The sequence below is a fragment of the Stylophora pistillata genome, chromosome 3 (assembly GCF_964205215.1).
Source record: "Stylophora pistillata chromosome 3, jaStyPist1.2, whole genome shotgun sequence".
Lineage (NCBI taxonomy): Eukaryota > Metazoa > Cnidaria > Anthozoa > Scleractinia > Pocilloporidae > Stylophora > Stylophora pistillata.
Window position 1 is genome coordinate 24394770 of NC_142521.1, and position 14969 is coordinate 24409738.

The 14969-nt window shown below is 38.8% G+C and overlaps 2 protein-coding genes and 1 pseudogene across 3 annotated transcripts in view; 1 reads left to right on the forward strand and 2 right to left on the reverse strand.

The window, feature by feature from the left end:
- Nucleotides 1-192: 192 nt before the first annotated feature.
- On the reverse strand, nucleotides 193-1845 carry LOC148735165 (uncharacterized; annotated as a pseudogene).
- A 1952-nt stretch (nucleotides 1846-3797) lies between these two features.
- Nucleotides 3798-13691, forward strand: LOC111332989 (uncharacterized). Its single transcript, XM_088752882.1, has 4 exons — nucleotides 3798-4101; nucleotides 8566-8890; nucleotides 9851-10104; nucleotides 11300-13691. The coding sequence occupies exons 1-4, from the start codon at nucleotides 3798-3800 to the stop codon at nucleotides 12325-12327; spliced, it is 1911 nt and encodes a 636-aa protein (XP_088609008.1). The 3' UTR covers nucleotides 12328-13691.
- A 316-nt stretch (nucleotides 13692-14007) lies between these two features.
- The window catches only part of LOC111332983 (exocyst complex component 2), a 29830-nt gene continuing 28868 nt past the window's right edge, over nucleotides 14008-14969 (reverse strand). For both annotated transcript variants that reach the window (XM_022938486.2, XM_022938485.2), the window contains exon 29: nucleotides 14008-14654. In XM_022938486.2, the coding sequence (XP_022794221.1) occupies nucleotides 14570-14654 (85 nt within the window). In that variant the 3' untranslated portion in view covers nucleotides 14008-14569. The remainder of the gene's footprint in view (nucleotides 14655-14969) is intronic.

Sequence of the window (14969 nt, forward strand, 5' to 3'; positions counted from 1 at the left end):
ACCCGCAAAATACCGTTTCGCAAATTACGATTTCGTTTCGAAAAATAGCTAGAATTATTAATATGAAAAATTTCCTAATAAAATACACCAAAACATGTACTATTAATTAGCGCATCGAAGAACTGTCTCGAAACTGTCTTCGTAAGCAAAATTGGCAAAGCACGTGGCGAATTTCAAGACGTCGATCCCTCTGTTAAATGGGGTTGACAGGCCTACAGGACTCCTCAGCGCGTGTTTAGAGTAGCCTATTCAAAGTTTAGCCCTTACGAGTATGTCTTTGAGCGACCGCCCTCTTTTGTAAGATAAGAGCGGCGGATTTTTGTATAGTTCGCTCAGTAGTGGTTGTTTCTATTAAATGCCAGTTTTTCATGAGAATTTGCTTTATGTGTGACACTGATGGTTGGTATTGTGTTACAAAAGGCACGATTCGTTGGTTCGTCTTCGGTTTCTGTTAAAGAGCTAATTTCCTGTTTTTGAAATTCACCTCTGAGAGGGTTGTGTTAATGAAGTCCTCTGGGTAGCCTCTCTTTAGCAAATGCGCTTTGAAATTTGCGATTTTCTCCTGGATTATCGCGTGAGAGGAGTTTGTTCTGAGAAGTCTAAGGGCCTCCCCTTTTATGAAACCTTTTTTAACTCCTTGTAGGTGACAGGAACCCCAGTGTGTATACTGAAATGTTTCAGTCTGTTTAAAATGGGTACACACATCAAGAATTGCGTCCTTTTCGAATCGTTCGCCTTTGTAGATGTAGGTGTCTAGGAATGTTGTTTCCTTATCGGAAATTTCAGCCGTAAATTTTATTGTTGGATGATGGTTGTTTGCTTTTTCAATGAAACGTTCTATTGTTGCTTTGTTTGTGTTCCATAGCGAGAAGATGTCGTCTATGTAACGTTTCCAAACAAGCGGTTTGAAAAGGCTTTTGTTAAGGATTTCTGTCTCTACCTTGTTCATAAAAATATTAGAAAAGGCGACTGCCATTTTTGTGCCCATGGCCGTACCATGTGTTTGAAGGTAGTGTTTTCCATTAAAATGGAAAGAATTTTCTTGGAGAATTAGCCTAAGCGCTTGTTTTCGTAGATGTGTAGGGATAGGAGTTCCATTTCTGTAAAATATTTCGTATGCTTTGCATACAGTGTCTATTCCCTCCTCTTGTGGTATATTTGTATATAAGCTTGTAACGTCCAAACAAGTATTACGTTCTCCGGGACTTTCGTATTTTCTGTGAAATTGACGAAGTCTGTAGTATCCTTAAGATACGACTTTTGTTTTTGTGCTATCGGCTGAAGGAGTCTGTCGACAAATGATGACAGTTTCCCTGTAGGGCCATCACACCCTGACAATATCGGTCTGCCGACCGGGGAAGGTTCGTGTATTTGTGTTAGGGTGTAGAATTCTGGGATTTGAGGCGGATTTGGGGTTAGACAAAGCCATTTTTTTGTCATGTCTATATGATTGCCATTGTAGAGGTCTGCAATAAGTTTTCTGACCTTATGGTCCGTCTCTTTGACCATGGGTGATGCATGAGGCCTGTAGTTATCTTTGTTATCTAGTAGAGTTTGGCCTTCTAAAATTTTGTCGCGTTTGTTCATGACTACGGTTGTTGTTCCTTTGTCGGCCTTTTTGAGGTTTAACTCAGAGTCACACTTCAAGGCCCTCTGCGCCTTGCGTTCGGCCGGAAGCAAATTATATTTTGGCTTTGTAATTCCTATTTCTGAAAGGTCACTTTTAACCTCTTCTAAATAGCTTTCAAGGGCTACTGATTTTTGTATTGGTGGTATCCATGTAGGTTTGACGTGGCAGGGATGGGTTTTTTTGTCCTCCCCTCTGAATATGTAAATCAGACGCATTCTCCTTGCGAACTCATCAAAGTCGCGCAATGGTTGTTGTCTGATCTGGTTTTGTTTTGTAGCGGGTGTTAGAATGAATTGGAGTCCTTTTGCCAGTAAATTAATCTGGTCGTTTGTAAGTTCTTTATTTGAGAGGTTTTTTATGTGCGTTTTGTTCGCCTTTATTTTGATAGTTGAGCGTGTTTGGCGTCTGACTTTTCTGGGCTCCCTGCGTTTGTTAGTTGCTAGCCGCTTGGCTTTAGCAATTCGTTGTTTGGCCCCTTGTTTGTATTTGGAGTCAGAGAATACACGTGTGTACTTTTCAAATTCTTTATTCTCCATTGTTCCTAATCTTTTCATCATACTGCCGAACTGAGCGATTTGTTCCTGGAGATTAACAGCTATTTTTTTTACTGTCTCGATCGTTACATTGTCTTCATTGCTTTCAGCTTGCGCCACGCGCGCTGATTCGATCGTACTACAGTTCTTAGTGTTCAGTGTTCCAGCCGTTTTGGCTCGTTTTCTTTTCTGTATTTCGGTCTTTAAAAGACCGATTTCACGTTCATGGAAGCACACGATCGCCTTGACTGTTTCTTGCTCCGCGTTGTTGCTACTCAATGCAGTGGAAGACTTCGGGAACTATATCCAGCAGCTGCAACCAACATCAGCGTTGCTCGAGTGGCACTCGTCTTTTACCAAGAACGATTGTTTATTGCTAACGCGGACACAAATGAACCGGGTATTTGTGTCATACATGCTAATCGGGGAACTCTTTTGTCTACTATTACTTCACCCCTGATCTCAACTCCTTCTGGAATGTGCCTTGCAGACAAATGTCTTTTCGTACCATGTGGGAATCATACCATTCTTAAAATTTCTCAGACAGACTCAAATGTGGCGGTTGAACATTTTTCTGGAAAGTGTAACGAACCAGGCAATGAGGATGGCGTTGTCTCTTCAGCAAAGTTCCACTCTCCTCACGGTATTGCAAGCATGGGATGTTCCTTATTTATTTGTGACAGTGGAAATAAGTCTATCCGACTTGTTACAAACGCTGAGCCCTTGATAAAACTGTCATCTTTTGTCTATCCATACGCTCAGGTGTTTTGACATTGACCACTATAGGGGAGCCGCGAGATTTTCATTTCGTGGGGCAATGTCTTTATTGGACAAACTACTGGAATTCTTAATGATGTGGGGCGAACAAACCAGGCAGAGGACCAGTCGAACAGTAACTCAAGGTCCCGACCAAGTGTTGTCTTACACAACAAAAAGATCAATGGAGATGATGCATGGCAGCCTAACGCGACTGCAAAATTTTCTCTCCGAGTTAGGTGCTGAAGACCTTCTAGCACAAATTCGATTGTCTGCGCTGGTCACCCTTATGGCTGAAAATGTTTTTTCGCTCATGAGACAAGAGGATCCCAGACCTACTCAACTCGAGTACGGAATTAGACGCACAGCCTGTGTAAGGGAACTGGAGAAGAGAATGTATCGTGGGCAGTTCCACTACTTCACCGGGCCCAAAAGCTATTTTCCGGACAAAGTATTGGATTCTCCTCCTCCTCCCAAGCCATCCATATCCCTAATCGAAGATCAAATGGAGAAACTATCCCTTAGCGACACAAACGAGTTAAGGGAATTCGCTTCATCTTTCGGGAAGAGTGTTCGACAACATACTGTCAGAGACAAAAGCAAAGAAGATACTGGTCAATTGCCGTATCCGATACCGTTCTCGTTGCAACAGCGTGAGCAACGTTTAAATGTTGCAACAAGTACTCTGCTACAGGGTGACACTCAACAAGTACTTTGTCAGCAGTCCGTCCTTCATTGTGAAATTTTGTTCAAAGCAGAAGTTGTCGCTGTGAAACAGTCGACGAAGGGAGAAATGGGGTTTTTTCTTGGCTCTCCTTCTAAAGGATCTCTTAGTCGAGGACAGAACTGCAAATGAACTGCAGTTTACCGAGAATGTAATGGATATTATGTGGCTGGACAATAGCGAAACTGAGGGCATGTTCCTGTTCAAAGAAGCGTACGAAGACCACAAAAATTCGCCCTATTCCATGGACCGTGTTTGTGTCGCTATCACCTCTAACGAAAATGATTCAAAATGCTATCAACTTTCGCAAGAAGAAGTTGATAGAATTGAAAGGATTCTTAAAGGCGGAAACAACAGTGACATCGAGTCCGACGAGGAAACTAGAGAAAGCGAAGTTGCCAGACGTGACCATCCCAGACGTGTAGCTTGTTATACGAGATCTGGACGCACTGCAACACGTTTGAGCCTAAATTAAGTTAACACTTTGCGTAACGCAACACACGTATTCATTGGTATAAGTATTCTAGGATCTCAAAGTTATTTCTTTCGTTGTGTTATTCTTAAAAGCTTAATGTAATTTTGAGAAAGTTGAGTGACAATATTTCCACATCGGAAAGAATCAGTAAAATGTGGTTCTCGGGTATTTACCACCAAATCTACCACGAATTCGCGCTATTATATTGTTGAATAACTATGTTGTTTTGGTCTTAAATACGTTATTAATTAAAATTCCAGTGTTTTTTAGGTTACGTTATAGAGACGAAAGACTATTTCCGATGATCGAAAATAAGAATATCAAACATTATGATGCTTAGATATCTACCAATAATTTGCGCAAAGTAAATAGGACTATGGAAAAAGTATGCGTCGAACGACATCGTAAGAGCTTTCCGTCGTCACTGCTTAAAGTCCCTTCAGTGTAGATGTTTGGTGTACATTTTTGTTCAGTGTACAGTATGTAAAAATAAATGCCACGCCTATAAGGCTGATATCTAACTAAACCTCAGGCTGGAGTTAAGTAAATAAATACGGTAATTAGATCGAACATGACGCTGACGCTTTTAAATCATATTTTAACTGAAGTGAAATAATCTATTTCACAATAAGGCGAATTAGAAACTGCCTAAAAAACTCAAATACGGAATAATGAATAACGAGAAAAATTTAAAAATGAATAACCTCGAAAAAAATGAAAGGAATAATGAACAAGTGAGGTGTTGTGACAGGTTTGTACTACTGTGTCAACAGTGTTTTGTTCTTAGTTCTGGAAGGGAAAAGCTTTACTCCTTTCCTATAGCAAGATGGATGAAATTGAAAAGAGTGAACTACTGCGAGGGTGGTAGAACGTGTCTAACCCCAATTTGCTGACATCAAAACTTTCACAAATGCCACTCCGCCATAAATTGATTGTAAATTTTTGCATTCATACAGAAAAACGTCAACATTCCAATGAAACAATATGGGAGGATCTTTTTCAAATTTTGTGTCTAGCACTGATCTACTCCACCATATAAATCTTTTAAATGTGTCAGGCTATTAGCAGAACTAACATCGAAAGTGACTGCTATTTCTAGCGATCCAATACCTACTGGATCATGTTCATGTTTTGAAATCATACCATTTGTTGACTTGAGCACCGAATATCTTCAACAGCAGATTTTAAGAGATATTCTCTGAAATGAAACAGCTAAGTCATTGATTAAAACTTTATGTTCCTAGTAGTTTATTTCTGAATGAAGATCAGTGCAAAAGACATTCGTCTCTACCTTTCTTATTACATATTCTGCGCTTCTCTCACTCGTAAAATATTTTTCAACACAAGAAGAGAAATTTCGTATCTCCTAGCGGCCTTGTAATATCCCATTTATTACATAAATACCAATTAAAAACCAAATCATTTCACTTTCGCTACGAAAGCTCACCTAATAATATCCTCTAACGCATCCGACGGAAACTTATCGCGTACAAGTCATATAGAGAAGATGATCTGAAACAGATTGGCTCCACTAATCATAACAATTTTCATATTTCTAGTTGTAGTTAGTTCTTATTTCTTAGCGCTGATCGCTGATCGCTGATCGGTATCCACACACCAGCTTCATGGAACAAAACAATCTCTACATTCCTCGCTTTAAAGATTTCAAGGAAATGTCTGAGGACATTTGCTATATCTTATCACGACGATCCAATATTCCTTTTAAAAGAAGTTTCATGGAATAAACTGTTTCATCGTAGATTACGTTTCGAAATATTTAGGAATCTTTCCAAGAATTTTGATAAGAAAGGCTAACTTTTTCACAACATTGTTTCATACCATTTTTCACACAGTGCTTAGCCGTATGGTAAGACCAAATAAAACGAGAATTTTAATTTTTCCACGTAAACACAACAACGTTACAATTCTGGTGTTCTCGCGCAAGCAGTCTTGGGTGTAGCGTTACAACAGTTGCGATGGCCAGCGGCCGTTCCACCATACAAACAGGAAGTTTTAGCTGACGAAGTTTTTATCACTTCGCTGAGATCAATCGTGGAATACATTTTCAAATTTCCAACAAGGCTTTTTCCTGAGAATTGTTTTTTCCCACTTCAGTTTTCTTAGGATTGGCTTTTGAAGTGAGTTTTCGATGTGCATTATTAATTAAAGAACAAACTCAGTAACGTATTTTATTATCCAACTAAACCTAGACGAGTACGAATAACGCCATAGACGAGTACAAATATCACGCGGTATTTGTACTCGTCTATTGTAGTACCGGTTAAACTAGTTTTCTCGCATCGCGCAAGCGAAGAATTGGATTGTAGTTTAATAGACGAGTTCACGCTTGACGATGCATCATGGGTAATCAGGACATTGCCCAAAACAAAATGGCGGACGCGCTTCGATGAGTCTTTGGTTTCATTCATATTCATGTCCTTTGTTCTAGGTTAGCATGCTCAGAAAAAAAAGTGGCGGACAATTTCAATCATATTTCCGACGACGAAGAGTCAGAATGGCTGGCAAATACAGATCCAAGTTCATTTGATGAATTGAACGAAGGAAAACAGCTTGACGACCAGAGAATTTCTTCATTTAATGAAGAAAATAGAAACAGCCAACAACGCGCCAATTCCGTTCCGCTTCGTATACTTCTGTCTCGCACTCCCCGTATATAAATATCCGCGAAATTCGCCCGCAGAAACAACAGTTTGGCGTGTTGGATAATAAATAACTTTTTAGACGTTTTGTTGTGTAGTATCGCTGACTATTTTTACTCGTTATTTGTATTTTGACTCGCCCTGCGGGCTCGTCAAAATACGACACAACTCGTAAAAATACTCAGCGATACTACACAACAAAACGTCTAATAAGATATATGTATTTGAGCAAAAGCCGGAGAGCGCTGATGAAAAAAAGCTGTTACATTTCTAGCGAGATGTCAGCAGTGTTTTGCTTTAATTTCTGGCTCGTAAAAACATTAAAGCAGTTTAGTCCCAGATGTACTAGGTTTGGTGCATAAAGTACTATTGGGAGGTAGAACGTGATGAATGTTGGGAATGCAAAAATTTCATACATTTTACATATTTGTATCAATGTTTGCGTTTATGAAGGAAAAAACTCATCTCTTTAATCCAACTGCAGACGATACGACTGTCAACGCTTTTGCGGATGTAACGTTCTGGAGTTCGCTTATACAGTTCGCTTACAGTTCGCTTACAGCTCCTTTAGTTGTTCGTTATCCTAGATTGTATCACCCCCGTTCTCACTTTACCGTGCATAATAAATACTCGAGTAAATGTCTCCTGGGACCTTGGGCTTGAACTTGGAGGCCTGGACACTACAGATACGACTGTCAATGCTTTTGCGGATGTGAAAAACTTAGCCAACTTAAGTTCATCACTAAATAAGTCTGTCTCTGAAATTCAATTATGGGCTTCAGCAAATAAGCTCCCATTAAATGAAGACAAGACTAAAGTACTCACGATCACTGGCGAAAGATGTGTGGCTGACATAAATGGAAGTGACATAGTTGTTACTGTAAAAGGAAAACAGCTCAATAATGTGGATTGTGCTACCTTATTAGGAGTAGAAATTGACAGCAAATTGTCATTTAATGAACATATTGAGAAAGTATGTAAAAAGATGGCCTTTAGAATCGCAATACTGCGTAAGATTCGAGCCTGTTTACCTTTTAAACAGCGACTTCAGTTTTATAATAGCATTATTCGCCCTATTATGTATTACGCTAACGTGGTTTGGGCAAATTGCGACAAAGAGTTGGTTTAGAGGGTCTTAAGATTGCAAAAACGTGCGGCACGAGTTATTTCTTATGCCGATCGCACGACACCATCAGTTGCTTTGTTTAACAAGCTAGGTTGGATTCCATTTTATGAGCAACATAAGATAGATAAATGCATAATAATATATAAGCGAATGAATGGGCGTTTGCCGAATTATCTAAATGAACACTTCATTTTGAACAATGAGCGGCACTCCCGCAACACTAGATATTCAAGCATTAATGCTGTTTGTCCTAAATACAAAAGAGAATCAGAGGGAGGACGCTCTTTCGCTGTTTCGGCTACAAGACTGTGGAATAGTATACCTATTGAAATTAGGAGACTAGATTCTACAGCATGTTTTAAAAGAACATGTTTGCCACGATTTTTAAGGAACAACAATGTTTGCATCATTTTACTATTTAATAATATCTTCTTAATTGAATCTTGTCTTATTTTAAATGAACATTTTAAATACTTATTTTAAATGTTTACATATTTTAGCTTACATATTTATCTGATTGTATATAGTTGTGTAATCTGTGAGGGCCACAAGTTTATTAGCCTCTGCCTATTAAGTGCTACTCTCTTTAAATAAAGGCTTTCATTCATTCATTCATTCATTCATTCATTCATTCATTCATTTATGCGTTCTATTTTTTCAGAGTCCCGAGGGGACTCCGAAAAAAAAAGAGATTTCTTTCTTATTTCAATTTTTAAGAAGATGATAATGGCCCACCAGCATCAACTGATTTCTGTACAGAACAGTACCCGGGGCAAGTGGTATTGTGACTTTTGCATAAGAAATGGTAAGAACTTAAATGAAGAGTTCTCCTATCGGTGCCGCAGTTGCAGCTTTGACCTATGTCTTGACTGCAATCAGCCACGATACCACCCTAGCCATGAACATCAACTTCAAGTGGTAGATGTCTCTTGTATCGGCAACAGCTGGTCTTGTGGCATCTGCAAACGTGACAAAACCAAAGAAAAGTAAGTTTTTGGTTTGTTTAATCAGACAACGTATTTTTAGCATGGGTATTCCAAGTTTATTGCCAAACGGATCTAAAGATGAATTACTGGATGAACTCAGCTGGCTTCCAGTTGACAAAATGCTCAAATTCAGAGACGCTGTTATAGCTTATAAGTGCGTCAACAATTTAGCTCCTGAATATCTATGTGCTAAGTTTAAAAAACGATCTTCTGTACATAATCGCATAACTCGTAGTAATGAGAAGATTGACATTCCATTATTCAGATCAGCTACCGGCCAAAGGTCCTTTGCCTTTAGAGCAGTATCTCTGTGGAACATGTTAGACGAAGACCTGAGAAACGTTACATCTGTAAAGGCCTTTAAGAAAGTCCTGAAACTTGCCATGAACGAATGATTGAGTGACAGTTAGAATTTAGAATTTAACAATAGCTTGTCAGATATAGTTAGCATTCATATTTGTAAATAGGTACTGAAAAACCTTTTTTTTGGGAGTATTTATCATTAAAGTTTAAAAGAATTCGCCAACCCAGGAGGAGATTTTGGGTGATTTGCTGATTCTTCCTTAATTTGACTGACCTGTATATCTTCAAGACTTGTATTAGGTCCAAAAGAAAATCCATTATTAAAAATGAGCCGCCAGTTAAAAGTTGAACATTAACATTAACATCGAGCATCTAACAACGAAAACCTAGTTGCCAAACGTTCTTCCGTGTTTCAGGACTTGAATTTTCTTTAAATGCCACAACTTGCTCTAATAAGCCGTATTATTAACCCTTTGCTCAAAACATTTCACACATTTGGATGCAATCGTAATTTTTGTGATTTCTCTGGAATGTATAAGAGTAGCAACTATATATCATACTCAAACGTCTTTATATCCACTTAGGGCTTTGCTTCATGTGTTTCGAAAGGCTAGTCTTTCTTCATGTTAATAATTTTGGTTCTTCCTTACTTTCCAGGTATTCTCGTCATTGTGGAGAATGCAATTTTGATGTTTGCCGTGACTGTTTCAAGCACATCACTAGCCTGCACCAGCATATATTGCTCAGAGCATGCGCAGTGGATGTCTACCCAAAGTCCAGTGGAAGTTGGGGATGTCATAATTGCTATTCTACGTTCAATAACCCAAATGAAAACTGGCCGTGGCATTGCCTCGAATGTGAATACGATCTCTGTGACCAATGTGCTAGTGCCAATCCCAGGAAGAAAACAGGTGAAAAGCGAGTACCCTACTGCCAACATACCACTTATAAACTCCTTCATAGAAATGTCATCAATTTTCTTATATACATATCAGACGACATCTGCCCAAAATGTCTTTCAGGTTCAGTGCAGAATGAGCTACAGGAATAGTTTAGGTCGTCAAAGTATCATCTTAGTTGAGCGCCTTGACAACCGTGTATTTGATTCAATGTCCCGGTATTATTCTTAGTCCACTGAGTGGGAGACGCGGTGGCCAGCGGTTAGCAGGATGGACTTCGGGTCTAGGACTAGGTTCGAGCCCTGGCCACGTCGGACATTATGTTGTGTTCTTGGGCACGATACCTTGCTCTCAGAATTTCTTTCTCCACCCAGAAGGTTTAATGGATACTGGTCACTGAGCTATCAGCAAAACCTGACAGAAAGGTCGTGGCTGGCCATCCAATAGACTTGCTTCCCATCCAGGGGTTTCTTGGCTTGGGTTTTGATCTTGCCCATTCTTTTCCGAGACAGAATACAATGCTTTGAACGCCTTCATTGTCCACGTAATCAACATCAATTTTCGCGTCATCAAAAGAAGACATGGGTCTTAGCTTAGAACGATTAACAGCATCCAGTGCGTTCCCTTGCTTGTCTTTTAGTTCGTGTATGTACTTAAATCCTTATCGTGTCAAGAAATTCACTACCAGCTGGCTTGAAATTTCGGTGATACGTAAATTCGCTGACCAGGATTGTATCAATAACAAGAGTGGTTTGTTTTCCTCGCTGGGTTTAACTCAGTCACTTCGCATATGGCCAGAAAACATAATCCACCCCAACTGATGTTTGCAAGGACAGGAAGGTGCCGGCTGAGCATTTTAGAAGGCATTTTAATCACTCAGAATAGATGAAAATGACGTATTTAATATTTTGCCCATTAGAAGAATCAGCCGTGCAGAGCATAAAAACGAACGGAAAAATCACACCCCAAGTAGGAGAAAAAAGGAGAAAACAACAATACACAAATAACTGACAATTAAAAAAATATTCGAAAGGATTCCATTGCAAGGCTTCCATCTTATTGTCACGCGTTATGTCGATGTCAACTCAAGAACACTTCTTAAAAATTCTCAATTTCTTGTTGTTAAATAAAAAAAACTGAAAATCCTGTTTTAAACGTTTAAGTAAATCAAATTAAAACTTACCTTCTTTAATTTCGTTTTGTCTAGATGCTGCCGACAAAGTAGAGGAACTCGTCTCTCCACACTTAAGAAATGGCTTCATTTCGTTAGAAAATTTCGTTCAGATTTTGGATTCAGCCCCAATTCCAAGCGAACTCAGTGCACGTGCTGCTCAACGTTTAAAGGTTGGTCTCCTTAAGTCCGCAAAGAGTGCTTATGAACACTTTTGTTTAGCTGATTCTGCAATGGACAAAATAAATAGCGAGGCGGAAAATGAGCTTCAGAATGTTCTGGTACAAGAGAAATCTATAGCTGATCGTTTCCATCAAACTGAACAACATTTGGCCAAATTACGGGAAAACATTAAAGTATTGCAACAGGAGTACGATGAAGCGAAGCAACAACTAAACAACGAAGAGTCAAAACTAGAAACAGCACGAGAGTCCCTAAGAGAAAGGAATAGACAACTAGAAAAGGCTGAAAAAGATCGCACAGGTGGAACGTTTGTGAGTGGTGCTGTCGGACTATTGCTTTTTGGACCTTTCGGAGCCGTCGCTGGTGTTGCTGCAGGTTATGCTGCCGGAAGCCATAATGTTTCTAACGCTGAACAAGCCATTAATGAAGCGTCATCTAGAGTGGCTCATATCAAAGGAAGGATCGACAACAAAGAAGACGAGCTTTCTAATCTCATAAACGAGACTGCAGAAGGAGGTCAAAGAAAGATACAGGAAAGTCAAGAACTTGAATTGCTCAGAGCCAAAAAGGCCGAAATCAAAGAATCACGGAAGCGATTAGCAAACCTTAGTGTACCCATTAAAAGTTGCACATTTCTTGTGAATATGACGACAGCACGAGCGAAAATGATGGCAGATGAAGCAAATGGGCAGTTACCAGATATTGAGACAATGTTGCCTCCCTTAAAAGCCGTCGCTGAAGATCTCTCTGATGAAGCACTCAGTAACTGCAAGCTTTTGTCTGGAAGTTTTAACATGAAACAAGTTGGCCGCAAGATTCAAGCGATAACCTCCAAAGCAATGAAGAGCCTAACATCGGATGACCTGGATCAGTGGGCGTGAGTCAGAGACGTACTAAGGACTGAGGATAAGTGGAAAGTTGACACTAACAGAACTGAGCAGTCGTGTAACTGCTTAAATGGTTGAAACTGTTCCTCTAAACTCGTACTGTCTGTTCAACGTAACTCAGAGTTAAAGTACATTAAAGCCTACGTTTCTCGATCCACATAGGTTAAAGAGAAAGATGTTTCTTCCCTTTTTGTGGTGGAATTTTTTTTTTTCAAAACAAAACAAAGACAACTTAGATTTCAAAATTAGCGCAGAGTTTTACAAGTCATGGTGTGTTAACGTATTCAACATCTTTTTCTAGCTCAACTGGTCCTCAACTCTGATTCTAGAGACCCTCTATGCAAGTGCCAAGACAGTAAACATTGCTTCAGTATTATGTAATGAAAATGCCTGCTTGTTACTAGGTGAAGTTAACCAATCTCAATGTTCCTCCTCTAGTGTCTTAGCTTGATCGCTAAGAGTTGCAGAGGGATTATGACGTTGGGCAATGGTCAACGATAACCTGTCATCAAGTTAAAATGATCCTAGCGCTTTTCCGAAGAAAATGTTTCACCCGAGTCGAGTTTCTCAGAAATTTATATAAACCGTTTAGCTGTGTACCCGGTGGCAACTAGACCAGTTTGAAATGGTCAGGCACTTTTGACTGGTTAGAATTCTCGTTCAAAAGCAGCAGCACCTCTTAAATAGTCGTCAATTCCTTGAAATTTGGTAATATATCTTATTCTACAGTAGGTATGATTGCTCTATGTTTATTACACAGAAAAGAAGTTCTTACTAAATTCAAAAGAATCGAAAAACTGAAATGCCATGGTACTCGTTTTCAAGAAATTAACCCTTTCCTCTCAGTAGAAGTGCGGTCTATAGTTCGAACGTTGAAAAGGAAAACATTTGAACTGTGCAAACAGGATATTGTGTCGCTGTTTCCCTTCAGGTTGTTTAGGGATTCAAACAAAATTGAGAGATCAGTTCATTGTCGGCATTATTGTTGCCTTTAACCTCATGAATGGTGCGCTAATCATGCCCATATTTTTTCGCATTGTAAAAAAGCACAAAAGAAAAACAAAACAATTCTAAGGTAGGACCTTGGAGCATTTATATTTTTTTACAATTCTTTTATTAGGTATTATAACCCAATCAACAAGTTTCTGTGACCACTAGTCACCATATCTTACAATATTTTATTACAATTAATTTGAATTTTAGTAATTTTCTTTAAGTGTTCTCTCAATGTATCAAATTTATGAATAACTGCGAATAACTGCAAGGGTGGTTGTCTGTCTTTCTTAGTTTCGACTTCCCGGCATGCAGCAGAGTTTGTAGCTAATGGGATAATGAATAAAGAGTGGAAGTGCGTGAAAGAGTAATGCTGATGGAATCACATGTTACAAACTTATCACCTTTGTAGCTAATGGAATAATGAATAAAGAGTGGAAGTGCGTGAAAGAGTAATGCTGATGGAATCACATGTTACAAACTTATCACCTTTGTAGCTCGTGCCAGGGTGACTAGGGGTACGATAAAGATGATTTGATATTGGCCTATTTTACGTCTGGTATTCGGCATTGATTAGACATATTGATACCATCACAGTTTTTTTTGTAAAACTGACCTATTGTACCAAAGAATTTTGCAAAGATGTGCGCGGTGGCCGCTCCGTTTCACGCCTTCAACTGCTGTAAAAAACGAGTTTTCTTTATTATGAAAGAAAAAACACGAAAGCAAGTTTTCTAAATGAAAAAAAAAAATGCAACAATAAAGTGTTCCATCGCGTTTCTGAACAGTGCATCAATTATCTTTGTTTCTCTAAGACCATTAACTGCAAGGACATATGCAAACAATACATGTATTTGACCCAAGATTTATTTCAAACATGGTCCTGTTTGACCATTATAATACTGATGCCAGAAACCCAACGGATTAGCACACACGACTCCTTCATGTTGGTATGACTACTCGTATATTTACTACTCAATATTAAGCAAAGAAACCATGGTTGTTCAACCTGTCGTTTGATGAACAATCACTATGGTAATTTACAATTTTTAAGATCGAGTTATTGATCTGGGCCATTAAGATTAACTAGATTTAACAAAATATTGTGGGCCATTTATGAGCCTCTACCTTTCAGTGAGTAAGGGGGACAGGCGGAAGCCTCGCTAGGTTCCAATCTTTTCTTTTGCCTTACAAAATCTATGCAAACTTCTAGAAGACAAGAAGACTGTGAACTGCAACGTGGTCATAGTTCCTCCATATCAACCTGGAAACACAGCAGCTGGAAGCGCATGCGCCGTTTGAAAGTTGTCATCAATGCTTCTGTTAATCTGTGATAAAGATACATTATTGTCCCAAGCCGGGCCTACTTTAGAAACAGAACTGAAATTATCTTAATAATAATAATAATAATAATAATAATAATAATAATAATAACAATAATAATAAATAAATAAATAATAATAATAATAATAATAATAATAATAAACAGTTTAACGTGGAGAAACACTTAGCTAGAAGCTAGTTTACAGGTTTTCCACGAAACAACTTAAACAAATAATTCAAATTGAAAATAAAATTGTTAAGAATCCCAACTGGCCGAAGGCAAACCAGTTGGTTATATTACAAGCATGGCCGAGGATTTG

What these genes read in the sequence shown, in the direction of transcription:
- LOC111332989 (XM_088752882.1), top strand. Translation starts at nt 3,798, where the DNA reads ATGGATATTATGTGGCTGGACAATAGCGAAACTGAGGGCATGTTCCTG. An exon ending in ATCTGGACGCACTGCAACAC is followed by an intron (nt 4,102 to 8,565) that starts GTTTGAGCCTAA and finishes CTATTTTTTCAG; the next exon opens with AGTCCCGAGGGGACTCCGAA. An exon ending in CGTGACAAAACCAAAGAAAA is followed by an intron (nt 8,891 to 9,850) that starts GTAAGTTTTTGG and finishes CTTACTTTCCAG; the next exon opens with GTATTCTCGTCATTGTGGAG.